A 25,322-nucleotide genomic window follows, 5' to 3' on the forward strand; every position below is an offset into this window, starting at 1 on the left:
TAGGTCACTTGTTAAATATTAGCCATGTGATACGTGGGGAAATGAATGAAATTAACTCCCAACATAACAGCAAAGTCAGGGTGGGGGGGGTTGGGAAGAGAAATTCCCTTCCTTGAAGCCTCACCTGGGAGTCTGGTCTCTTAGAAACCCTGATGTAGGTGCTTGGGTCAACTAATCTTGAGCTCTGATTCCTTGTTTAGGGATCAACACTCTGATGCCAGGCAGGGATCCATCAGCCCAGCAAGGGTTTGAGCTCTGGTGCAGCACTGTGGTGTGTACAGGAATGGCTGTATGGTGTCCAACCATGGTGTCCAGGATGAGACTGTGTGCAGTGGCTGGGCTGGGAAAGTGGAAGGCCAGGGGGTTTCCAGGTCTTCTCTTCCTCAAGCCAGTGGCACCAGGCACTAAATGCAACACTTTTGTGTGTTCCCTTCAGTGGGACCTACATGCCCAATCAAGCTGTGGGACCAGCAAGCTGGCAGGCACTGGCCCCACTGCTGGGGGCGCTGGAGGGGGCTGGGGCAGCCTTTGGTGTCAGCACAAGGTTCTGCCTGAGTTTTGGTGTCACTTCTGATTACTGTTAGAATGCATGTAGAGTTTCTTGTTCCTCCTGTTCTGGTTTGCAACAACTACTTAATCCTTACTCTGTTGACACTGAGTTGTGACAGTTGAGTGATTCAAGGAAAACCAAACCCTCCCTGAGGTTTATTACTGTTAAAAGATGGAAATCCTCACTGTAACTCTTCCTGGTGCTCTTTCACCACCCTAGACCATCCCCCATGTGTGCTACAGGCTGCATCTGGACTGGAGCTGCTGAAAGCTCTGCTGCCATGGGTGGAGGGGAAGCCTTGAGACTCCTGCTGAGTGCCCTGGGAAGGCTTTGGAGTTCTTTCTGCCCCTATTCCCAAATGATGCTGATATGAATGTCACAGAATCAACCAGGTTGGAAAAGACCCCAGAGATCATCAAGTCCAAATTATTACCTAACACCTCCTGACAACTAAACCATGGCTCCAAGAGCCACATCCAAGCTTTTCTTGAACACCTCCAGGGATGGTGACTCCACCACCTCCCTGGGCAGCACATTCCAATGGCCAATTACTCTTTCTGGGAAGAACTTTCTCCTCACCTTGAGCCTAAACTTCCCCTGGCACAGCTTGAGACTGTGTCCTCTTGTTCTGGTGCTGGTTGTCTGGGAGAAGAGACCAACCCTCACCTGGCTACAGCCTCCCTTCAGGTAGTTGCAGACAGCAAGAAGGTCTCCCCTGAGCCTCCTCTTCTCCAGGCTGCAATTGAATTTCCAGAGGAGGAAAACAAAGAAAGGAAAATGAGGAGATGGGGACTGTGCTGGGTAGTCCAATCTTGGAGGCTGTGTGGTGCTGGGGCTGAGACCACAGCTTGCCTCCTCCCATGCCTGGCACATGCCACTTGTTGTCTCAGCTTGGAACACGTGGCTTGGTAAGCTCAGGAGTGGGACCTTTAAATGTGCCCTCTGATACCTCTGATTTTTCCCTTCCTGTTTCCTGAAGTGAGAACCAGGGGAGCAGAGTGCAGCTGGGTTGGGTTTCGTGGTGAAATAGCTGTGGGAGGTTGCAAAAACTCTGCACCCTCATATCCTTGATTTTTTTTGGTTTTTGTTTTGTGGCCTGTTTCTACTTGAGTGATCACTGCAGGCAGAAGGCCATAATGTCAGTGTGATGTCCTCTCATGTGCTTGGTGCTGCCTGTCCCCCTCTCAAAGGAGACACTATGAGAGTGCAGAGCTGGGGTGAGGCTCAGCTGAGTGCTGCATCAGGCACAGGTCCCCTCTCCCTCCAAGAAGTTCCTGATTTTGCTTTGCTTTCTTGTAGCTTCAGTATCAAAGCACTTAAATTCCTTGGCCTTAAGCAAAATTATTTTTTTCCAGACTTCTCAAAGGGTCAGGAAAAAAAAAACCCTAATCTCTTCTCTTCTTTTTTTTTTTTCTTTCATCTTCTCAGTGCCCAGCTTGAAGAGCAGCATAATGATGGAGAAACCCCAATGTACCTGAATCAATGTGAGGACACCAGGACCTTGTGTGTCATTGGAGCTACTTTGCCAGGCAAGATTGCTGGGTTAATTACAAGCTGTCTGGGATACAGCCTTTGAAAAAGGAAATAATACCATTTATTCAAATTGAGAAAAGCAGCTGTGCATTGATCCAGGTGACCAAAGATCACAGAAACATTCAGGTTGGAAGAGACCCTCAAGATCACCAAGTCCAACCCAGAACCCTACTCTACAAGGGTCACCCCTAAACCACATCCCCAAACACCACATCCAAACCACCTTGAAACACATCCAGGCTTGGGGACTCCACCACCTCCCTGGGCAGCACATTCCAATCCCTGACCACTCTTGCTGGGAAAAAATTCTTCCCAATGTCCAGTCTAAACCTGTCCTGGTGCAGCTTGAGGCTGTTCCCTCTTGTTCTATCACTAATTACCTGTGAGAAGAGACCAGCACCAGCCTCTCCATAATGTCCTTTCAGGTAGTTGAAGGCAGCAGTGAGGTCTCCCCTCAGCCTCCTCTTTTTCACTCTAACCATCCCCAGCTCCTTCAGTCTCTCTTCATCAGATTTCTTCTCCAGGCCCCTCCCCAGCTTTGTGGCCCTCCTCTGCCCTGGCTCCAGCACCTCCACATCTCTCTTGGATTGAGGTGCCCCAAACTGAGCACAAGACTCCAGGTGTGGCCTCTGCAGGGCTGAGTAGAAGGGGAGAGGATGACTGTCTGTGCTGCATACTGGCACTGCAGGAGGGCTCTGGGGCACAGGCAAGACAGAAGTTAGTATGTAGTGGGGAAAAGTCCTGAGGTGCTGCTACCCATGTAGAAGAGAAAGAAAAGAATAGAGTGAGGCAAACCTCAGCATCCTCTTGGGAAGAGAAGGGTGCAGGGTTCAACACTTTTCTCTCACTATCACTGCTTCTTTCCCAGTATATTTTTTCTCTCTGAGTTGCCACTGCTCTGCTTTTCTGTTTTGCAGAGTTGCCTCTGGTTTTTTGGGGGAGGTTGCTTTCTGCCTTGTGTATTGGTTGGAACAGGAGCCAAGCAACTTCCTTTTGGGGGGTATTTTCCACAGCCCTTTTGGATTTGATCCTAGGGCTATGAAAACTGTGGCCAGTCAAGCCTGATGCTGCAGTCTGCTGAATGTAAATAGGAAACTGAATGACCCTGGGCAGTAGGATGTGGTGAATGTGTGCCTGGATGCTGAGCATGTGGATTCAAGTTGGGTTTTGCCATTTCAAAGGGAGTAACTTCTTTTTAACATGGATTAAAAAGTAATTTGTGCTCACAAATATCTTTTCTAGCCCCCAAGACAGAGCCTGAAGAACATGAGGTGAGTCCATCACAGCCAGTTTTGACCTTCCAGGCTTGACTGTGCCATACATAGCCATGCTTTCCTGTCCTTAACCATTCCAAACATCTGATTTCCTCATCTGCTGAGTATTTCTTGGTGTGTGTGTTCTGTGAGGAGTCTCAAAAACTAAAGAAGGGCTTGCAGAGGGGACATGAAAACTGGGGAGGCTTCCAAACTCACTAGGGGAGAGAGGCAGCTCCCTTGATTTCTGCTGCAAACATGTAAGTGGTAACACCATCTGGACCTTGGTGGTAGACCAAGTAACTGTCAAGCATCAGTATCAAGACCATGAATTCTTGGAGGGAAAAAAATCCACTGAATTCTTCTGGAAGCTCTTGCCAAAGGCAAGCTGCTGGTAGTAATCCCTCTGTGAAGGCAGGAGGGCAAAACTGAGCCAGGCTCCTTGTCAGGGCAGCACACTTCCAAGTTTTGGCTGATCAATGAGGGCAACTGTTGTAGGCATGACCACAGAGGTTTTCATCTCCTGCTGCAGGGATCTCTCTGCTGCAAACTGCAGCTTGACTCTTTGCCCTGGCTGCAAAGGGGGTGGCAGTTCCCCTTGGTAGTGGAGACAGCCTGCAGGGGAGGCAGGGGGTGAGAGCCTGCAGGGGAGGCAGGGGGTGAGAGCCTGCAGGGGAGGCAGGGGGTGAGAGCCTGCAGGGGAGGCAGGGGGTGAGAGCCTGCAGGGGAGGCAGGAGATGGGAGCCTGCAGGGGAGGCAGGGGGTGAGAGCCTGCAGGGGAGGCAGGAGATGGGAGCCTGCAGGGGAGGCAGGGGGTGGGAGCCTGCAGGGGAGGCAGGGGATGGGAGCCTGCAGGGGAGGCAGGGGGTGGGAGCCTGCAGGGGAGGCAGGGGATGGGAGCCTGCAGGGGAGGCAGGGGATGGGAGCCTGCAGGGGAGGCAGGGGGTGAGAGCCTGCAGGGGAGGCAGGGGATGGGAGCCTGCAGGGGAGGCAGGGGGTGAGAGCCTGCAGGGGAGGCAGGGGGTGAGAGCCTGCAGGGGAGGCAGGGGTGGGAGCCTGCAGGGGAGGCAGGGGATGGGAGCCTGCAGGGGAGGCAGGGGGTGAGAGCCTGCAGGGGAGGCAGGGGATGGGAGCCTGCAGGGGAGGCAGGGGATGAGAGCCTGCAGGGGAGGCAGGGGGTGAGAGCCTGCAGGGGAGGCAGGGGGTGAGAGCCTGCAGGGGAGGCAGGGGATGAGAGCCTGCAGGGGAGGCAGGGGATGGGAGCCTGCAGGGGAGGCAGGGGGTGAGAGCCTGCAGGGGAGGCAGGGGATGGGAGCCTGCAGGGGGAGGCAGGGGGTGAGAGCCTGCAGGGGATGGGAGCCTGAAGGGGAGGCAGGGGGTGAGAGCCTGCAGGGGATGGGAGCCTGAAGGGGAGGCAGGGGGTGAGAGCCTGCAGGGGATGGGAGCCTGCAGGGGAGGCAGGGGGTGAGAGCCTGCAGGGGATGGGAGCCTGCAGGGGAGGCAGGGGGTGAGAGCCTGCAGGGGAGGCAGGGGATGGGAGCCTGCAGGGGAGGCAGGGGATGGGAGCCTGCAGGGGAGGCAGGGGGTGAGAGCCTGCAGGGGATGGGAGCCTGCAGGGGAGGCAGGGGGTGAGAGCCTGCAGGGGATGGGAGCCTGAAGGGGAGGCAGGGGGTGGGAGCCTGCAGGGGAGGCAGGATGGTGCATTACACCCTTCAGGAATTGCTGCAGTTGTCCCTAGGGAAGCCCTGCTTGGCTGCAGGTAGGTGAGCTGAGAGAGCATGTCACCTTGTGCCAGAGAGTGAGCTTGTGCTGGGCATCAGTTCTGGCTCTGCTAAAAGAGGGAAAACTGCTCCTTGGAAGACATCAAACTCCACTGTCAAGTCCTGACTTGCAAAGCAATCAAGTTGTCTAGGGAGCAGCACTGGTGTCCAGATGCACTGATCTGTGCAGGCTTTGCAGAGAGGTTCTCTGGCTTGGCTTTAGCCTTCTTTTTATGGTAGGTTGGAAAATCTTTATTTAATTAAAAAAAAAAACCAAAACCTTTCCCTGTCTTCTCTAAGCTCTTCAACCTGCAATTGCTCCCATTCTGCCCAGAAGCCTCACTGGCCTGGTTACTGCTGGCCTACATTACCCCTGTGCAGTTTGTCACTATGTGTATCCCCTGCCCTGCCAAGCAGCAGAGGGATATCCATGTCTGGTGACTATGCCAAACCTGAGATGCTTATGGGCTTTCTAAAGAAATATTTCCTCAAATGCTAGATGGCAGCTGAGGTCCTGGTTGAAAGCTTGGCTATTGAAAACAGCACAGTGGCTGAAGCCTTTTCCTCTCCTTTATTCCAGAAAGAGAAGACTTCACTCTTTGCCAAATCCAGGTAATTTCCTTTCCTTCCTCTCAAGCTTCTTCTAAGCCCAGGTTGGGGTTAGAATGTTGTAACACTCAGTAAATAGAGAGAAATGTCATCTACTTGGTGACCAGGACAATGCTGCTGCTCTTCTGTGTCAGCACTCATGGTTTCTGGGATTGGTTTCATTCCAAAAGCATATCTGGAGGGGAGATTTTCTTCCCTCTTCTGGGAATGCTTTGTCTTTTCCTACTGAAGCCTGAACTTTTTTTAGTATGAGAAGGGGCAGATAGGAGGCTCTCAAACTGAGACACCTGGCTCTAGGTCCAAAGCTGTGTGGTAAGGCAAGGTCCACACTGAATTTTACCCTATAAGGGTCATGTTTCAAACTCCCTGCAGGGCTTCATTACTGTCTGTGGCTAAAGGCTGGGGTTTGGGTTGGGGTGGGGGGTGGTTGATTGGCTGGTTGGTGTGGGGGTGGTTGGTTGGGGTTGGGTTGGTGTGTGGGGTTTGGGTTGGTGGTGGGGCTGGTTGGGTGGTTGGTATGGGGGTGATTGGTTGGGGTTGGGGGTGGATGGTGTGTGGGGGGGTGGTTGGTTGGTGTGGGGTTGGTTGGTGGTGGGGCTGGTTGGGTGGTTGGGGTTGGGGGTGGATGGTGTTGGGGTTGGGGGTGGATGGTGTTGGGGTTGGGGGTGGATGGTGTTGGGGTTGGGGGTGGATGGTGTTGGGGTGGTTGGTTGGTTGGTGTGGGGTTGGTTGGTGTGGGGGGTTTGAGTTGGTGGTGGGGTTGGCTGGGTGGTTGGTGTGGGGGTGGTTGGTTGGTGTGGAGGGTTTGGGTTGGTGTGGGGTTTGGGTTGGTGGTGGAGCTGGTTGGGTGATTAGTGTGGGGGTGGTTGGTGGTGTGGGGGGTGGTGTGGTTTGGGGTGGTGTTGGTGTGGGGGTTGGTGGTTGGGGGTGTTGGGTTGGGGGGGTTGGTGGTGTGGGGTGGTTGGTGGGGGTGGTTGGGGTGGGGGTGTGGTTGGTTGGGGTGGGGGATGGTTGGTTGGGGTTGGGGGGTGTGGGGATGGGTGGTTGGTAGGTGTTGGTTGTCTGGGGGTGGGTGGTTGGTGTGGATGGGTGGGTGGTGTTGGTTTGTTTCTGATGGGGATTGAAGAATGATGTGATAAAGTGGGGCCACTTCAGTGGGAAATGTGATGGTGGGGGGGAAAAAAATGTATCATGTTCTACGTCCTGTGGCTGGCTCCCTGCAAACTGTAGGCTGAGAGGCAAGTGTGAGTGAGACAGGTACCACCACTGGCACATGAACCTAGCTTGGCCTTTCCTGCTACTAGACAACAATCATCTTAGTCTGTGTCTTCTCCAAGGGTGATTGCTGGTAACACAAGTAACCAGTGGCCTTAGATCTGGATTTGCCCTTCCTTTTAGCACTGCTTTTGGCCATCTACCTCATTCTGAGGGGGAATGAGCTGCTGGCTTGGACACAGCCAAGGAGCAATCTGCCTGACTGTGCCTTTGCTGAAGTGTCTCTGTTCTGAGCTCGCTCTCATTTCTGAAATTTTCAGTCCTGGAGAAACTATAATAGAGGATGAGAAAGAGGACAAACCAAGCCTTGAAGGAGAAGAACAGGAAGCAAAGGAAACCTTCAAGGTATTGTATCCTGCAGATTGCTTTGAAGAGTTAATGTAGGATGCCTCCTCTCCTTCTGTGCTCCCTCTCTTTGGGCAGCAGTTGGAATTGGAGTCCTCAATCACCTGGGGATTTTTCTGCTTGCTTTCTATTTTTTTTTTTTTTTTTTTCCTGCCTGTTGATCAAGCTAGAAGGCAGGCAGTGCTGCCAAGCAGCACTCAAGTCTCCCAGAAATCCCTGATGGAAAAGAGCAGAAAACTGGTTTAAACCCATAGCAAGATCACTTCTGTTCTCATAGGTGTATGCATGTGTAGAATTGCTATTAGCTTATGGTAGGAAGATGTTTCTAAAGGCTTTCCTGACCTGCTCTCAGACAGATGGGAATGAGTACATGGCTCCCACAAGCCAAACCAAGGAAGATGGCAGTGGTGAGATGAAAGTGCCACAAGTGAAGCAAGATGTGACCAGTACCCAGACTCCAAAGCATCCTACCCCACAAGGGCTGGCAAAAGGCACAGAGCTCTGTGAGTATCTCATTGTGCTGGTGAGTGTTCCCTCAATCCTCAGCCCCATCTGCTGCCCAAATGTCTCCTCCATATGGGGAAATAATGTTCCATTTGGATGCGACTCCTGAACCAATTTAGTTAAACCAGGGCAAAAGGTTGCAAGCACATTTATACTCTGGTCTGAATCATTTATTTTGGCTTTGCAAACAGCTTCCTAAGTTGGTTAACCATCTGTGTAACTCAAACCAAGGTGTTTGTTTTTCTAGCAGATTGCCCTTATCCGAGAGAGCTGAAATCCATCTCCTCTGCTGCGTGTAATTTATTGAGTCTCAGAAAAGGCTTTGGCTGAGGTTTGTGGTAGAAACACACATGAGCAGGATGAGTGCCTGCAGTCTCCCCCTGTTCCTGATTAAGATGGATGATTGCTCCTTGCTCCATCTTCTTAGTATCTCCAGGGAGCCTTTTTTCTGACTTTGAGCTCCTTCTTGTCAGGATGCTCTGAGATATAATCCAGAGCTGGTACTATACACCCTAGCTGCACAGTCAAACCCAGTCTTGTCTCCTCTGGCAAAACTGTTTTGCAGCTTCAGGGACAAGTGGGCATGGAGTCTGTTGTGCAGAGGTTTGCTCCTGCCTCTGCAAGCAGCATTTGAAAGATTTCAAAGCTTTGTGGACAGACCAGGACTGTGAATGAGAGTGCAAATTGACCGTGGCTGTGGTTGTTGTTGGTGGTGTGGTCCTCCTTTGGTTTCATTTCTTAGCTTTCAATCACTTCATAATAATTTTCTGGTTGAGTTGGCATCTGTTTTTGTAAGAAGCCTTGCTGGTTTGCTTGACCTTTGAACAGCTGGAGGCAATTTTTGCTGGGATTGGGTTGGTTTTTTTTTTTTTTAATGCACTCATGGTGAGCCTTCTGCTATTGCTTCAGCATAGAGGCTGATTCAGTGGACTGTTGGGTTCCCACCCACCAATCCTCCCCCCATCCTTTTCTTCTTGAATGTTTTGCAGGAATTTGGGTCATTAACTAGACCATACCATGGTGGTGCATGTTTCTGTTCATTCAGGGGCTCTATCTGCTTTTATTTGTGTGGCTACATTGCTCCAACTCCAGATCAGTTACTTCAAAATCAATTTCAAGGACTTTAATATTGCTCCTTAGCAAAGTTCTCCAGTAATAATCTTTTTCTAACCTCATGAGGTGCAGCTCTCATGCTCTGTTCCAGCCTTTGCTGGGATGCTCTCCCTCCTTGTTTCCTTTCCAAGGTGTATTCCCACTGGACTGGTCCATTATTTTGGATCTTAGCATCTCCACTAACCATGCTAAGCCCTCCCTTCAATCAGTGCTGTAAACCTCCATGAACAGTCTTCTGGTGAGGAGCATTTGGATCAGAGCTGCCAAAACTAAGAATCCTGACAGATGTTTTCATGGTTTTAAACCTACAATATGTTAGAACTTCAAGTTAAGCATTTTGAATCAGTTCTCAAACTCAAGGGCTTTTAAATTCTTCACTTTTCTTCCTCAGAGTGGCTTGGAGTAAAAACTCCTGGCATGGGAAGTGTGTCTGTAGGCTCTTATTTGTCATGGCATCAACTGTTGCACTCAACAGTTGCCCTTGCCTTAAGAGAAGTTCACAGAATCAATAAGGTTGGAAAAGACCTCAAGGACCATCAAAGTCCAATCTGTCACACCAATACCTCATGACTACTAAACCATGGCACCAAGTGCCATGTCCCATCCCCTCTTGAACACCTCCAGGGACGGTGACTCCACCACCTCCCTGGGCAGCACATTCCAATGGGCAATCTCTCTTTCTTGGAAGGACTTTCTCCTCACCTCCAGCCTAAACTTCCCCCTGCACAGCTTGAGACTGTGTCCTCTTGTTCTGGTGCTGCTTGCCTGGGAGAAGAGACCAACCCCCTCCTGGCTACAACCTCCCTTCAGGTAGTTGTAGACAGCAATGAGGTCTCCCCTGAGCCTCCTCTTCTCCAGGCTAAACACCCCCAGCTCCCTCAGCCTCTCCTCACAGGGTTTGTGCTCCAGACCCCTCCCCAGCTTTGTTGCCCTTCTCTGGACACATTCAAGTATCTCAATGTCCTTCTCAAACTGAGGAGCCCAGAACTGGACACAGTACTCAAGGTGTGGCCTAACCAGTGCTGAGTACAGGGCAGAATGACTTCCCTGCTCCTGCTGGCCACACTATTCCTGATGCAGGCCAGGATGCCATTGGCTCTCTTGGCCACCTGGGCACACTGCTGGCTCATGTTCAGCTGCTGTCAGTCAGTACCCCCAGGTCCCTTTCTGCCTGGCTGCTCTCCAGCCACTGTGACCCCAGCCTGTAGCTCTGCATGGGGTTGTTGTGGCCGAAGTGCAGCACCCGGCACTTGGATTTGTTGAATGCCATCATGTTGGACTCTGCCCATCTGTCCAGCCTGTCAAGGTCCCTCCGCAGAGCCCTTCTACCCTCTAACCAATCAACACCTGCTCCCAGCTTGGTGTCATCTGCAAATTTAAGTTGCTCAGCAAAGCTTCTCAAACCAAGCTCCTTTCTCATTTCCAGTGCATCTTGGTGCTCCAAAGGCAGAGTCAGAAAGAACATCCTTGGACCGAAACACTCAGCAGTCTCTGCAGGAACCAGAGAATCTCTATGATGATGTTGGGGAAATACCTGACAGGCTGTGAGTATGACCTGAGCTCTTCCCCATGGCTGTGCCTGTGCAATGCTTTTGACAGCCCCTGCTGCAGCACATCCCCCATGTAATGCTTCTGTCTTCTAGAAGCCACACGTCAGATGCCTCAGCTTCAGTTGCTTCAGCCAGCAGTAAGTGCAGCAAGTTGGGGAAGCTTGAATGGGAGCTGCTTTTAATTGGGGTTGGTCCCTAATTATTAATTATTAAAATATTCATTTGGGTCAGTCCCCAATTCCTGTTGAGAGGAGTGTGTCCAGCAGATCCAGGGAGGTTCTCCTCCCCCTCTACTCTGCCCTGGTGAGACCTCACCTGGAATATTGCGTCCAGTTCTGGGCTCCCCAGTTCAGGAGGGGCAGGGATCTGCTGGAGAGAGTCCAATGGAGGGCTAAAAGAATGATGAAGGGACTGGAGCACTGCCCTGTGGGGAGAGGCTGAGAGCCCTGGGGCTGTTTAGTCTGCAAAAGAGAAGACTGAGAGAGGATTTAATCAATGTCTATAAATATCTGAGGGCTGAGTGTGAAGAAGGAGGGGACAGGCTCTGCTCACTTGCACCCTGGGATAGGACAAGGGGCAATGCATAGAAACTCCAGCACAGGAGGTTCCACCTCAGCATGAGGAGGAACTTCTTCACTGTGAGGCTCACAGAGCACTGGAACAGGCTGCTCAGGGGGGTTGTGGAGTCTCCTTCTCTGGAGACTTTCAAGCCCCATCTGGCTGTGTTCCTGTGTGACCTGTGCTGGATTCTGTGGTGCTGCTCTGTCAGGGGGTGGGACTGGGAGATCTGCAGAGGTCCCTTCCAACCCCTAACATCCTATATTCCCTGGGAGATGCTGTGAATAGCTTCATTTCATCTTCAGTACCTCTAGTGCACCCTTCTGGCCTGGTTGTTGTAGATTCCCATTAAAACCATTGGGGGGGGGGGGGTAATACAAGTGTCTAGCATGGAATTAATTTCAGAGACTTTGAAACCTCTGTAAGAGTAAAATGTAGTGGCCTGGGGGAGGTGCAGTTTGTGCAGCAAACCTCACCTCATTGCTGCTGAAGGTGGCTTGTGATAATGGCAGTCATTGGTTTGAAGTTTCAGGGGGCAGCCACGAGGAAACCTATGAAGATGTTGAAGCTGTGGGTGATAATCCAGCAAAACCAGAGTAAGTTGCAATTTCCTAGCCTGCATTTTGAAATGCTGTACCTTGCTCTCCCAATCCAGGTACTGGATGTTGCTGCAGGGCTGGGCTTCCTCCCCTTCTTCCTCACTGTTGATACTTAGGGAGAAAAAAAAAAGTTACCAAAGTGAAATCCCTAAGCAGTGAGGCCCTGCTGTGAGAGCTTGTAGCACTCTCCATCCTTTGGAAGTACTCCCTTTACAGAGCTCTACTTGCATATAAAGCACACAGGACAGTCCTAGAATTGTTCTGGTTGGAAAAGACCTCCAAGATCAAACCCAACCATCAACCCAAGACCACCATGGCCATTAAACCACGTTCCCAAGTGCCCCATCCATGTGTTTCTTGAACACCTCCAGGGATGGTGACCCCACCACCTCCCTGGGCAGCACATTCCAATGCCTGACCATTCTCTTATTTTCCTAATATCCAATCTAAACCTCCATGGCTCAGTTTCAGGCCAGACCTCCTCTTGATCAAAAGTGTTACTCAGCTGTAGCTCAGAAGTGACACTTTTTGGCTTGTATGCCAGGAGGGGGGACACTAAAAGCTGAAGAGACAAATGGGGACATTGTCCCCATTAAAAGGGACATCTTTGTAGGCAACATGGACAGTGGCACTGAGTGCACCCTCAGCAAGTTTGCTGATGACACCAAGCTGTGTGGTGCAGCAGACAGGCTGGAAGGAAGGGATCCATCCAGAGGGAGCTGAACAGGCTGGAGAGGTGGGCACAAGCCAGCCTCATGAGGTTCAACAAGACCAAGTGCAAGGTCCTGCATCTGGGTCAGGGCAACCCCAAGCACTGATATAGGCTGGGCAGGGACTGGCTGGAGAGCAGCCCTGAAGAAAAGGCCTTGGGGGTGCTGGGGATGAGAAGCTCAACAGGAGCCAGCAGTGAGCACTTGCAGCCCAGAAAGCCAACCAGAGCCTGGGCTGCAGCAAGAGAAGTGTGGCCAGCAGGGCCAGGGAGGTGATTCTCCCCCTCTGCTCAGCTCTGGGGAGACACCACCTGGAGTACTGTGTCCAGTTCTGGAGCCTCTGTTACAAGAAGGATCTGGAGGTGCTGGAAGGTGTCCAGAGAAAGGCCACAAGGATGAGCAGAGGGCTGGAGGTGCTCTGCTCTGGAGACAGACTGAGAGAGTTGGGGCTGTTCAGTCTGGAGAAGAGAAGGCTCTGAGGAGACCTTCTTGTGGCCTTCCAGTATCTGAAGGGGACTACAAGAAAGCTGGGGAGGGACTTTTTAGGGTGTCAGGGAGTGATAGGACTGGGGGGAATGGAGCAAAACTAGAAATGGGGAGATTCAGATTGGATGTTAGGAAGAAATTCTCTACCATGAGGGTGGTGAGACACTGGAACAGGTTGCCCAGGGAGGTGGTGGAAGCCTCATCCCTGGAGGGTTTTTAAGGGCAGGCTGGATGTGGCTGTGAGCAACCTGCTCTAGTGTGAGGTGTTCCTGCCCATGGCAGGGGGGGTTGAAACTGGATGATCCTGGAGATCCCTTCCAACCCTAACAGTTCTATGATTCTGTGTCAGATCACAAGAGGTTGAAGAGCTGAAATGAGCCCTGCTTGGCACCCTGCTCTTTTTCTATAGCTCCTCAAGATACTTCCTTCCACAGGGTGTGTTCTAAAAGCAATGAGTTCTGCAGCATCAGGTTTATGCTTTGCTTGAGCTTCCCAAATGGATTAAGAGATGAAACATGAAGCTGCTCATGTTTTTTGCTTACCAGCTTTTTGTAGTTCCCTGCCTGCATGCAATAAAAGATTTCCTGCATCCCCTTGCAAGGATCAGGGACAGATAGCTTTGAGTGCATCTGGTGGCTCTCTTCTAGGCAGGGGTGTTGGAGGAGTGCTCTGCAGCTGCTTTGCCCTTCCTGATGTGAGACTCAAACTGGCTTGCATCTGGATTCAGATCCAGGTTGTGCATGTTGAGCCTGCCTGAGTTGGAGATGGGGAGAAGGTGTGGGAAACCTGATAGCTGGAGGTGGCTGGGCAGCTGTTGGAAGGTGAAAAATGTCATTTTTCTGCAAATGGACTGTGGGAGCTGGGGGTGGAGGAGCATGAGCTCCTCTGGCCAGAGTGGAATCTCACAGCCCGGTTTGGGTAGGAAGGGACATGGAAAGGTCACCTGGTCCAACCCTCCTGCTCTAAGCAGGGACATCTTCAGCTAGAGCAGGTTGCTCAGAGCCCCATCCAACCTGACCTGGAATGATTTCAGAGATGGCACATCTACCAGCTCTCTGGGTAACATGGGCCAGGGTCTAACCACCTTTAGTATAAAATATTTCTTCCTTCTATCTAGTCTGAGTCTCCCCTCTTTCAGTTTAAAATCATTAACCCCGTTCTTGCACACAGACCCTGATAAAAATCTCTGTCCCCACCTGTCTTCTAGGCTGCAATAAAGTCTCCCCAGGTCTCTTCTCCAGGCTGATCAGCCCCAACTCTCAGCCTGTCCTCACAGTAGAGGTGCTCCAGCCCTCTGATCATGTTTGTGGCCCTCCTCTGGACCCACTCCAACAGGTCCATGTCCTTGTGCTGAGTAGTGTGGGGAGTTTGCTGGCATCTGCCCCTGGCTCCCAGCCAAGCCATGCATGTGCCCCTGCTGCCAGGAAGCATTCCCCTGCCTCCCCTGCACCCCTCTGCACATGGCTGCAGCACAACAGCAGCAATTGCTCTCTGTTGCTGTTGTTCCCCAGAAGAGCAGAACATCTTGCTGGCTTTGCAAGGGAGTTTTGTGACCAAGCTAGGGCTGGGGCCAAGTTCATGGGATTCAGAAGTCTTTAGTCCCCAAGCCAGCTTTTGTGTCATCATTCTGTTGATCCCAGGTGCAGAATTAGGTGTGCTGCTCCACTTCAAAGTGGTTTTGATAGTACTCATGCATGGGTGGTGGCCTCCATGTGAGGATCTTGGTTGTTCACAGATACTTTCTTAGAAAATCATTGTGTAGCTTTGCCATCCCCCCATGAGCTTCAGAGAGAGAGAAATGCCTGGGGTGGAACATCCTTCTCACAAGCCTGCAAGACAGAAATGTGGGATGAAGGGTGGCACAGGCATGCTCACAGTGTCCTCCTTTAGTGACCACTGCATGCTTCTGGGGAATTTTTGTCCCCTTGTGCCAGGGATTTTTGCTCCAAATGAACCTGGATCATTCTGTAGCTGTTGAGCCAGAGGAGGACAACTTCAGTGAACACAGAAAAGTTTCTTTTAAGGAAAGATTTGAGCTTGCATCTTGCTAATTCAGTACCTCTTGCTGTGCTGGTGCCCGTTCCATTGAATCCATCACCCACATCACACTGTTCAGGTTAAAGCCTACTGCTGAGCTGAGGTCCAAGATGTGCTGACCTTCTTTTACCTGCTTCAGGATCTCTGGGGCCATGAGTGTTGCAACTCTCCCATGCTTCTTCCCTTTAATTTAATATCTCTTTCTCTTTTGGACAGAGCAGAAAAACAAAAGAGGTTTGGAAACTTGTTCAAGAAGAGAGACAAACTAAGGCTGAGGAATATCAAGATCAAGGGGAACTTAAGGTAAGAAAATGTTGAATGTTCCTTGTCCAACCTCCTCCTCCTCCTCCAAAATCGAGCAATTACAGTTACAATAATTTGAGAGCAGGAGGTCTAGGTTAGGAACACAACTTTACTGGGAAAGTTATGCCAGAAGTGCTTCATTCAGCTCATCAAGAAAGGCCATGGCAGATGTGGCCAATGGTCCATCTGTGCAGCTTCTTCAAAGCCTGTGGCATCAGGAACCTACAGGAGCTGGTCCTACAGCACTGTGTTATTGAACCATTAAGGCTGAAAAAAGACCTCTAGGGTCATCAAGTCCAACCATCAACCCAACACCACCATGGACACTAAACCAAGTTTCTGTAGGTCCTTGTTACCTGCCTGCTCCCTCAGCATGATGCAGGTGCACAAGGGGTACCTGCTGCCTAGACCTGGGGGCCAGGATTAGGCAGAAGCTTCTTGATGTGGCTCTTAAGGGTTGAGGTTTCTTATTCCAAGTAGTCAAGCTGGCATCACCATCTGCTGAAGAAGTTTACTATTCAGCTTGTAGTCTAGCAAGTTAGGCCAGAGGATGTGGTCTAATCTCCTGTAGTGCCCTTTTGGGTGCTTTAATATCTAGTTAATAAATTAATGAATCACTGGTTAAGGTTCCATGGAAATTGCCTTTTCCTTAAGTGCACAGTGGCTGCCTGCAGAATCTGTTCCCCACCTCTGCCATCATGTCCCTCACCCTGTGCACAGTGCCCAAAGTCCAGGAAAATGCTGCTTTTTCTGATTGCTTTGGGAACTGCAGGTTAACTCTTCCTTCTTTTATAGGAGAAAGGCTTGGTTTACTTCAAAACCTTTTCACACTGTGCTTTCCCTTATCACTAGCTCCTGCCTGCATTCACAGAATCACAGAATCTGTCAGGGTTGGAAGGGACCACAAGGATCATCCAGTTCCAACCCCCCTGCCATGGGAAGGGACACCTCACACTAGATCAGGCTGGCCAGAGCCTCATCCAGCCTGGCTGCAAACACCTCCAGGGATGGGGCCTCAACCACCTCCCTGGACAACCCATTCCAGGCTCTCACCACTCTCATGGGGAAGAACTTCTTCCTCATGTCCAGTCTGAATCTCCCCACTTCCAGCTTTGTTCCATTCCCCCCAGTCCTGTCCCTACCTGATAGCCTAAAAAGTCCCTCCCCAGCTTTCTTGTAGCCCCTTCAGATACTGGAAGGCCACAAGAAGGTCACCTCAGAGCCTTCTCTTCTCCAGACTGAACAGCCCCAACTCTCTCAGTCTGTCCTCATAGGAGAGCAGCTCCAGCCCTCTGCTCATCCTCATGGCCCTTCTCTGGACACCTTCCAGCATGTTCCCTCTGGAACTGCTGAATATAGGGAAGGAGCTACCAGGTTCCATGCAATTCTCCTGGCACAAAGAACCCTTCAAACTCCTGCAAGCCTCTTGGATACCTACAGTCATTGTCACATTTAAATTCCTGCCCAACCCATGATACTGACAGACTACAAGGAGGAAATTTCTCCTGACTGCTTACCAACTGCCCACCAACCCTCTAGCTCTTGGGAAAGGGTGTAAGGGGTGGGCAGGAGGAGAGTGGGGCTGGAAGGGACCTTGAAAGCTCATCCAGTCCAACCCCACTGCCAGAGCAGGATCACCCAGAGCAGATCACACAGGAACACATCCAAGGAGGTCTTGAACATCTCCAGGAGGGAGACTCCACAACCCCCCTGGGCAGCCTCTTCCAGTGTTCTGTCACCCTCACAGGGAAAAAATGTTTCATCTTGTTTCCATGGAACTTCCTATGCCTCAGCTTCCACCATTGCCCCTTGTGCTGTCATTGGGCATCACCCAGCAGAGCCTGGCTCCAGCCTCTTGGCACTCCCCCTGCACATCTTTATCAACATGAATGAGGTCACCTCTCAGGCTCCTCCTCTCCAAGCTACAGAGCCCTCAGCTCCCTCAGGCTCTCCTCATAAGGAAGATGTTCCACTCCCTTCATCATCTTTGTGGCTCTGTGCTGGACTCTCTCAAGCAGTTCCCTGAGGTCCTTCTTGACCTGAGGGGCCCAGAACTGGACACAATATTCCAGATGCAGCCTCAGCAGGGCAGAGCAGAGGGGGAGGAGACCCTCTCTCAACCTACTGACCACAGCCCTTCTAATCCACCCCAGAACAGCCTTGGCCACAAGAGCACATTGCTGCACAGCCTGGACAGCTCTCTGGATGCAGTGTAGAGCTTTCACAACGTGCCTGATGAACAGGCTGCTCTTGTTGCTTCCAGAGGATGGAGGTGCTTATTTAGCATGGGACCTACTTGTTGGCAAATGTGGTCGATGTGATGGGAGCCTGTGCACCTAGACCTGCCTCCATTGCTTCAGTGTTGCCAGTTCTGTTGGTGCTGGTGGGTCTTAGGGCAATGCTGATGTGCAAACTTGTCTCTCAAAGCCTCTTTCTATCCACAGATTGGTCTCCATTTCGGTACCAAATTTAGGTAAGCACCATGCCTGCATCTGGCTCCTGGGGATTTGTGTGTCTGTGTCTGTGTCTGCATGAAGAAGGAAATGTCTTGCACAGTGGAAAATAATCAGCTTTGTGCATCATGCCTTTCTGAGAATCATGTCATGGGGCAGCACTGGCTTTGAAGACTTGGTAGAGGTTTGTGCTTCACCCGAAGGCTGAAGGGGGTTTTGCTCCTTTTTTGGAGGGTTTTCCTTTGAAGAGGAGCATTCCTCCTGAAGATCTGTAGGTATTTAGGAAGGAAACATATGAAGCAGTTCATGCTGAGCCACTGCTTCCAGGCTGGCATGGAGTTCAACATCCAGCTGCACTCTAGCAGCTCTCTGTGGGACTACTTATCAGTGCCTGCTGGAAGGACAAGCTGATGCCTCGTGTAAATGGAGGTGGACATGAAAACTGGCCCCACTAATTAAGCCTTGAGAAGGTGTTGGACTGAATGTACCTATGTCCTTTGGGATGCAAAGCCTGCCTGGGCTGGGGTTTTGCCACTGCTCCTGCTCCATCTCTGGAGCTGGATGGCCAAACCCACCCAGGCAACTGCCCACAGTCACAACCAACAGAAGCATCCCACCTTGTGCTGGAGTTTTGGAATCCCAAGGGTCTTTCTTTTACATTGCCTAGTTGTATGACTATTCACAGCCCCAGTTTTCCTCTGCAATGTACTGCTTTGAGTCCCAGACTCAGAATGACCTCTCCTGACAAATTGCTCTGCTCTCTTTTGGTTGCCAGCATCCTTTTCCCAGGAGGACATGGTGGTGTATGATGACGTGGAGATGGGGCAGAGGCATCCAAGGTGAGGAGGGTGCCCTCTCCCGGTGCTGGCCCTTGGCCATGGAGATATTCCTCTTGGCATGAACCTGAGCCTGCAAGCCACAGAGGGTCATGATCTGGTCAGGACTCAGTCCTCTGGAGACAGTCCAGGTGTCCCCTCCATGGGTGTTTAATTTGGCAAGGAGCATCCTGCAAAGCGTTCCTTCAGTGCTGCCTAGGTAGTGCCAGGGATGTGGAAAGGAGAGAGCTGCTCCCAGAAAAATGTGGAAATTCAGGTGGTTTTCCTAAGGAAGGGAAGCTCCAGCCCCCAACCCCAGTCATCAGCCCTGTGCTGGCAGGCTGCTTGTCAGGAAAATGACCTTTAATAGGAGCAGCATGACTCAGGCTCTCCCTGCCAGACGATCGTGGTGGCAGCCGTGCTGGGATACACTGCAGCGAGTGGTGGTGCTGGGGCAGGCTGGTGGGGAGACAGGGAGGAAAAGGCATGACTTTGTAGCTCCACAGCTCTGGGGAAAGGGACACACTCTGATGGACTGATTTCTGTGTGCTTCTTTCCACCTCCTCCTAGAGAGAAGGACGAAAAGTCCAGAAACTGGATGCCAAAATTTCTGACAGCAAAAGAGGATAAGGACTGGAGGAAAAGCATCGAAAACCTGGAAAGGTCTTCATTTCCATTCTACCTTTTCTTGTGTTGTCTGGCTTTGTAGGATTGACTTGAGGACACAGTCTCAAGCTGTGTAAGGGGAAATTTAGGCTGGATCTTAGAAAAAAAGCTCTTCCTGGAAAGAGAGATTGGCCATTGGGATGGGCTGCCCAGGGAGGTGGTGGGGTCGAGGTCCCTGGAGGTGTTCAAGAAAAGCTTGGATGAGGCACTCAGTGCCATGGTCTGGTTGATTAGATAGGCTTGGGTGATCAGTTGGAATTGATGGTCTTGGAGGTCTCTTCCAACCTGGTTGATTCTGTGGGATTCTGTGATTATTGCCCAAACATTCTGTGTTTGGCTGCTGTGTCAAGTCCTATCCCTTTGCATCCAGTTCTCAGGACGTTTTGCAGTCATACCTTGACGGCAAAACGATTTCTTGGACCTGAGCTGAGCTTGGTCTCACCCTGAAGTTGTGTCATGTCTTCCACTTAGCCAAGATAAAAAGGTGCTACTTGCCACATATTTGGATGCTTTTCTGTCCTGCTCAGTGCCAGTCCTTCTTTTATTGTCCCACGATTGAGTTGATCTCCATGGATCAGCTATTGTGGCAAGAGCACTGTGTTTTAGAAGCCTTGAGTGTTCCCCTTGCACTTACCTTAAAGTATTGATGTCTTGGGTCTTCTTTTCCCAGTTGGGTTTATTGCATTCCCTGTTGCTGTGCCATTTGTGCAGAAAAGCAACAATAACATTTTGTTTTTATTATTGCCACCTCTCCAATACTCACATGGAAGTAGAGTTCCCATTTCCCTTTCAGCTCAGAAAAGCATTGCTATGAGCTTTTCCATGACCTTGGGACTTCAAGCAGATGCAAATCAGAGATCTCTTTTCTGGGTTCTCAGCACAGAGTTCCTGCATGGGCTTGCTCAAACACCACTTCTTGCTTTGTGCAAACTCATGCAAATAATTTGGCAGGCTATCAGGAAGCTGATTTGATTCCCTCCGTTTTCTTAGAGATTGTAGGTCCTGCAGGCTGAGAGTGCCAAGAAGGAATCTCTCCACAGACTCCCAAGTCCCTAATTTCAGTTTCTGTTTCTTCTCCTCTTAATTTTAAGTCTGTGAAAGTTAGCCAAGGGACTATAATTTATTGCAAGTGGGTGATTTTTGTTTGCTTGGATGTTTTCTTCCCTGTTTTAGTTTTCAATGAATGCCATAGCTGGGATTTTGTGTAACCAGATAGGGTGGCACTTCCATACCCAGGGAGTGGTCCCAGCATGCCACTGCTCCCATTAAACCAGTTATAGGAGCTTGGGGTTTGACTTTACAGTGCCATATAAATGTCTGCCTGGGTGACAGTCTCCTCCATATTCTAAAAAAAAAGCAATAAAGATCAAGAGAGCTGTGTCAAGCCCAGCTTCCATAAATGACTTAAGATGGGAGTTATCTGGGGGAATCCTTTGTGTTTGAATATAAACAAAAGCAGGAGGAGACAAACTGTTGGGGAAAAGGGAATTGTTGACTTCCATAAAAAAAAAAACCAAACTGGTTTGAACGACTTGATGGAGGGTTGGTTTGTAAGCAACCAGCGTTGCTTACAGAGTTGTTATTCCAACTGGAGATACAAAATGGCTCACCAACAGATTTGTGTTCTATACTCAGCCTCTTGTGGAAAAAAAAATTAGTGATGTGAACAATGTGCTTTGCTCTCCCGAGTCTTCATAACTATGAAGCCTTAACTCCAAGGCTGGAGTTAACCTGTTGGGTTGCATTTCCCCCAGTATGCCAGAAGCTCAGAATTCCCTCCCTCTCCTCCCTCTCCTCCCTCTCCTCCCTCTCCTCCCTCTCCTCCCTCTCCTCCCTCTCCTCCCTCTCCTCCCTCTCCTCCCTCTCCTCCCTCTCCTCCCTCTCCTCCCTCTCCTCCCTCTCCTCCCTCTCCTCCCTCTCCTCCCTCTCCTCCCTCTCCTCCCTCTCCTCCCTCTCCTCCCTCTCCTCCCTCTCCTCCCTCTCCTCCCTCTCCTCCCTCTCCTCCCTCAGGAATATCTTCAAAGTCAAGAAGAGCAATGCAGAAAAAAGCAAGAGGATGGAAAAAGAAGAGAGGTTTTTTAGAGAAACATTTATGGTACGTGTCCAGTTTTGCTCTGTGTCTTTAGAGAGACCCAATTGTGCCAGAGGAGCAAATCAGCTACTTGCTATGCTTAAAAGGGGGAAGTTCTGACAGGAAGTTCTCATCTGGTTGGAGATGGCCCAGCTCAATGCAGAGGGGTTGGACAAGATGCAAATGGGGGGTCCCTTCCAACCTTATCCTATTCTAGATCCTATTCTATATCCTAAATTCTCCTTTCTTTCCTGCTTTGCCTCTCCCCCTTCTTTCCTGCTTTGCCTCTCCCCCTTCTTCTGTTGCCTCTCCCCCTTCTTCTGTTGCCTCTCCCCCTTCTTCTGTTGCCTCTCCCCCTTCTTCTGTTGCCTCTCCCCCTTCTTCTGTTGCCTCTCCCCCTTCTTCTGTTGCCTCTCCCCCTTCTTCTGTTGCCTCTCCCCCAGTTGTTGGTCCTATGCTGGGAGGGATGTCCTACTGACCTCCTACTACCTTCTCTCCTAATCTGGGACCTTCCCCAGGGATGTTGCTGGGGTTTCTTCCATCCTCTTCAGCCCCATCCAAAGCCTCACAACCCCTCCTGAACTCTCTTCTCTCCATCCCTCTTTCCTGCCCTCAAAAAGATCGCAATGCAAGTGTACAATAACTTGTGGCTTGCTTTCTTTTCTGCAGTATGACAAGGAGATCAATGTCATCAACACAGCCACTGCTGAGTGCTCAGTGCCCAGTAACAGGAGAGTTGATCTCCCCCTCACAGCTGGAGAGCAGCTGGAGGTGATAGATGTCACGGAGGGCACCGCCGTGATCTGCCGCAATTCGGAGGGCAGATGTAAGTTGGCAGCGAGCCTCTGGCACCGGTGCTCAGGTTGCAAATCCAGTTTGGAGGAGCAAGCAACAGTCTGCTCTTTGTGCTTAGCCACTCAGCCTTTATTTGCTCAGGAATTTATTAATTTGCTGCCTTTTTTTTTTTTTTTTCTCCCCTCAGATGGATATGTTCTAGTGGAGCATTTGAACTTCAGGTAAACTCAGGAGTTTATTTATGATGATGCATGTTTTCTTCTCCTTCCTCTGTAAAGAGAGGTGAGAGCTGGAGAAACATACTAAAAAACTTCTGAAGGCACAGGGAAAGGTTAATGTAAACGGCCAGCATTAAATATTTAATAAGTATTTCCAGTTTTAGTCTGCTGTTCTGCTCTTAGACAGGTTTCCAGTCCAGCTGCAGCTAAAAAAAGCCCCAGTCCAGTCATGACTTGTATAAATTGGAGATTCTTGACTTGCCTTCAGATATGCCACATTAACTCACATCTGCTGCAAACATGGGGCACTCAGTGTGCAGTGCCTTGCCAAACACACACCCTTACATTCCCTGCTGCAGTATCATTTCCTCCCCTGCTCATGCATAATTGATATAAATGACCCCCCCCCCCCCCCCCCGCCTCTTGCCCAGGTGCCTGTTGCTATGAAACTTTCTTTCTCTTTTTGAGACAGACCCCACTAGGTGCTTCCCCTGAAGGTCACTTTTCTGCTTCCTCCATCCACGAGAGCCCACCTTGGTCAACTGTGGAGTGAGGATGTGAATGTAAATAAATCTTTCTTTTGTGCACTTCCAGTGTTAACCATGCAAGCAGTGTTCCCTTTTTTTTGTTGTTGTTGTCTGCACTTTAGAGCATCTTGGCACTGAGTATCTCACCACCATCTTGTCAGTGAATATCTCACCCTCACTTTCAGGGAAGTGGCATTTTGGTAGCCCACTCTGAAAGGGCTGTGCTATTTCTGTGTTTGCATGAAAAATGGTGTGCAGAAGATGTTTGGTTGCTCCAAGTCCCAGCTCATTCTTGCCCTTTGGAGGTGTTAAGAATTTGCAAGACTTCCCCCCCCCCCCCCCCCCCCCCAACCCAAACCCTTTGCAACTCTGAGCTGAACTGGTTTGGAGCTCTGACTAAAAAGCATGGGGGACAAGAAATATGTACCACCCCTCCTGCTGGATTAAATACATAAACCAGGGGAACGCTTGACTCGCTTCTTTAGGAAAAAAAAAAAACAACAAAACAGCCCAACATCTTAAAAGAGTTAAATAAAGCATTCATTTAAAATTTGCTTTATTTTTGTAAGCTAACTTAAGCATCCCAGCTATGCTAAGGCTGACTTCTGGCTCCCACCACCTCCCAGCAGTAGGCAGTTACCCAACAACAGTTGTCCCTCTGTTTGGGCCATTCTCTGCCAGAGGATGATTGCTGCTTTTAAGCAAAATGCTCCTAAATGCAGGAAGAGAAATATAAATTCCTCATTGCTCCTCCTTGATTGATCCAGTGGATACCTTTTCAAACTGAGGCAGGAAAAAAAAAAAAAAAAAAAAAACAACAACAACAAAGCCCTTTAAATATGTCTGCACTGTACAGCTTCTGCCCCTTCCCCAGCACATTTTAACAGCCTCCTATCAGTTTGCTCATAAATATCCTACAGCTGTAGCTGGGGTAATTAGAAATTATTAAATGTTCCAGACTTAAGAAAACACAGCAAAAAAAAAAAAAAAAGAAAAAAAGAGAGAAAAGTTTTTTTTTTTTGTTTTTTTTTTTTTTTTTTGTCACAGGGCCAAGTGAAAGCTGGCAGAGAAGACATCAGGGGGAAAGGAAAAAAATGAAGGATTTGGGGGGGGAAAAAAAATGCCGAAACAAAAAAGCATAGCAAATATTTAATGTTTACTTTTAAGTCCATACAGGCATTCTTATTTATTTTACCATGTGGTTACTATTAAGTGTTGGCCTGCATCCATCCTTGCAATAGGGAGGGGAGGAAAAAAAAAAAAAAAAAAAAGAAAGAAATAAATAAATAAAACAAAGCTCTGTAAGCATGTGCAGCTTTGCAGCTTTGCCAGCCCAAATATTTGGACTTCTCCAGCAGAGAGGGAGAGCTGAAGGAGCTGGAGTGAGGCCTTAGCTGCAGAGATACCTGTGCTGTGTCCTTCACCTACCAGCCTTTAAGGAGGAATTTTCCACGTGGAAGCTGTGGAGATGGTTTAGCTGGGGAAGGTTTTCTTCCATGGTGATGTTTAGGATTGATCCTATGAAGGAAAAACTCCCCTTCCCACCCAGTGCTCACTCCCAGCTCCTGACCTCTAGTAATTCACACAAACTGTAGGCAAATCTGGTGTTGGCCACTTGTGCTCATGCATTTTTTTTTAATCTCCAAAGGAACTTATTTAACTTTTTATCTTTTCTTTCTCTCTTCTTCTGCCCTATTCTTTCTCTCCACTACTACTTTTTACTACCTTCCTTCTTCCTCCCCTCTTCCTCTTCTTCCTCCCCTCTTTCTTTCTTCCTTCCTTCTTCCTCCCCTCTTTCTTTCTTCCTTCCTTCTTCCTCCCCTCTTCCTCCTCAATTTTTCTTTCTTCCTTCCTTCTTCCTCCCCTCTTCCTCCTCTCTTTCTTTGTTCCTTCTTTCCTTCTTCCTCCCCTCTTTCTTTCTTCCTTCCTTCCTTCTTCCTCCTCTCTTTCTTTCTTCCTTCCTTCCTTCCTTCTTCCTCCCCTCTTCCTCCTCTTTCTTTCTTCCTTCCTTCTTCCTCCCCTCTTCCTCCTCTTTCTTTCTTCCTTCCTTCTTCCTCCCCTCTTCCTCCTCTCTTTCTTTCTTCCTTCCTTCCTTCTTTCTCCCCTCTTCCTCCTCTCTTTCTTTCTTCCTTCCTTTCTTTCTTCTTCCTCCCCTCTTCCTCCTCTTTCTCTCTTTCTTTCTTCCTTCCTTCTTCCTCCCCTCTTCCTCCTCTTTCTTTCTTCCTTCCTTCTTCCTCCCTTCCTTCCTTCTTCCTCCCCTCTTCCTCCTCTTTCTTTCTTCCTTCCTTCTTCCTCCCCTCTTCCTCCTCTTTCTTTCTTCCTTCCTTCTTCCTCCCCTCTTCCTCCTCTCTTTCTTTCTTCCTTCCTTCCTTCTTTCTCCCCTCTTCCTCCTCTCTTTCTTTCTTCCTTCCTTTCTTCTTCCTCCCCTCTTCCTCCTCTCTTTCTTTCTTCCTTCCTTTCTTCTTCCTCCCCTCTTCCTCCTCTCTTTCTCTCTTCCTTCCTTCTTCCTCCCCTCTTCCTCCTCTTTCTTTCTTTCTTCCTTCCTTCTTCCTCCCCTCTTCCTCCTCTTTCTTTCTTTCTTCCTTCCTTCTT

At 49.8% G+C, this 25,322-nt stretch overlaps 1 protein-coding gene across 1 annotated transcript in view; it reads left to right on the forward strand.

Annotated features, from left to right (window-relative positions):
* The window catches only part of FYB2 (FYN binding protein 2), a 35,862-nt gene extending 13,652 nt beyond the window's left edge, over nucleotides 1-22,210 (forward strand). Inside the window, exons 7-21 of the mRNA XM_054384574.1 lie at nucleotides 1,979-2,079; nucleotides 3,326-3,354; nucleotides 5,677-5,708; nucleotides 7,241-7,325; nucleotides 7,678-7,828; nucleotides 10,369-10,486; nucleotides 10,586-10,629; nucleotides 11,577-11,646; nucleotides 15,099-15,185; nucleotides 17,630-17,658; nucleotides 18,414-18,477; nucleotides 19,024-19,116; nucleotides 21,130-21,214; nucleotides 21,860-22,016; nucleotides 22,173-22,210. Coding sequence (XP_054240549.1) covers nucleotides 1,979-2,079; nucleotides 3,326-3,354; nucleotides 5,677-5,708; nucleotides 7,241-7,325; nucleotides 7,678-7,828; nucleotides 10,369-10,486; nucleotides 10,586-10,629; nucleotides 11,577-11,646; nucleotides 15,099-15,185; nucleotides 17,630-17,658; nucleotides 18,414-18,477; nucleotides 19,024-19,116; nucleotides 21,130-21,214; nucleotides 21,860-22,016; nucleotides 22,173-22,210 — 1,183 coding nt within the window. The remainder of the gene's footprint in view (nucleotides 1-1,978; nucleotides 2,080-3,325; nucleotides 3,355-5,676; nucleotides 5,709-7,240; nucleotides 7,326-7,677; nucleotides 7,829-10,368; nucleotides 10,487-10,585; nucleotides 10,630-11,576; nucleotides 11,647-15,098; nucleotides 15,186-17,629; nucleotides 17,659-18,413; nucleotides 18,478-19,023; nucleotides 19,117-21,129; nucleotides 21,215-21,859; nucleotides 22,017-22,172) is intronic.
* Nucleotides 22,211-25,322: the final 3,112 nt, after the last annotated feature.

The sequence above is a fragment of the Indicator indicator genome, chromosome 10 (assembly GCF_027791375.1).
Source record: "Indicator indicator isolate 239-I01 chromosome 10, UM_Iind_1.1, whole genome shotgun sequence".
Lineage (NCBI taxonomy): Eukaryota > Metazoa > Chordata > Aves > Piciformes > Indicatoridae > Indicator > Indicator indicator.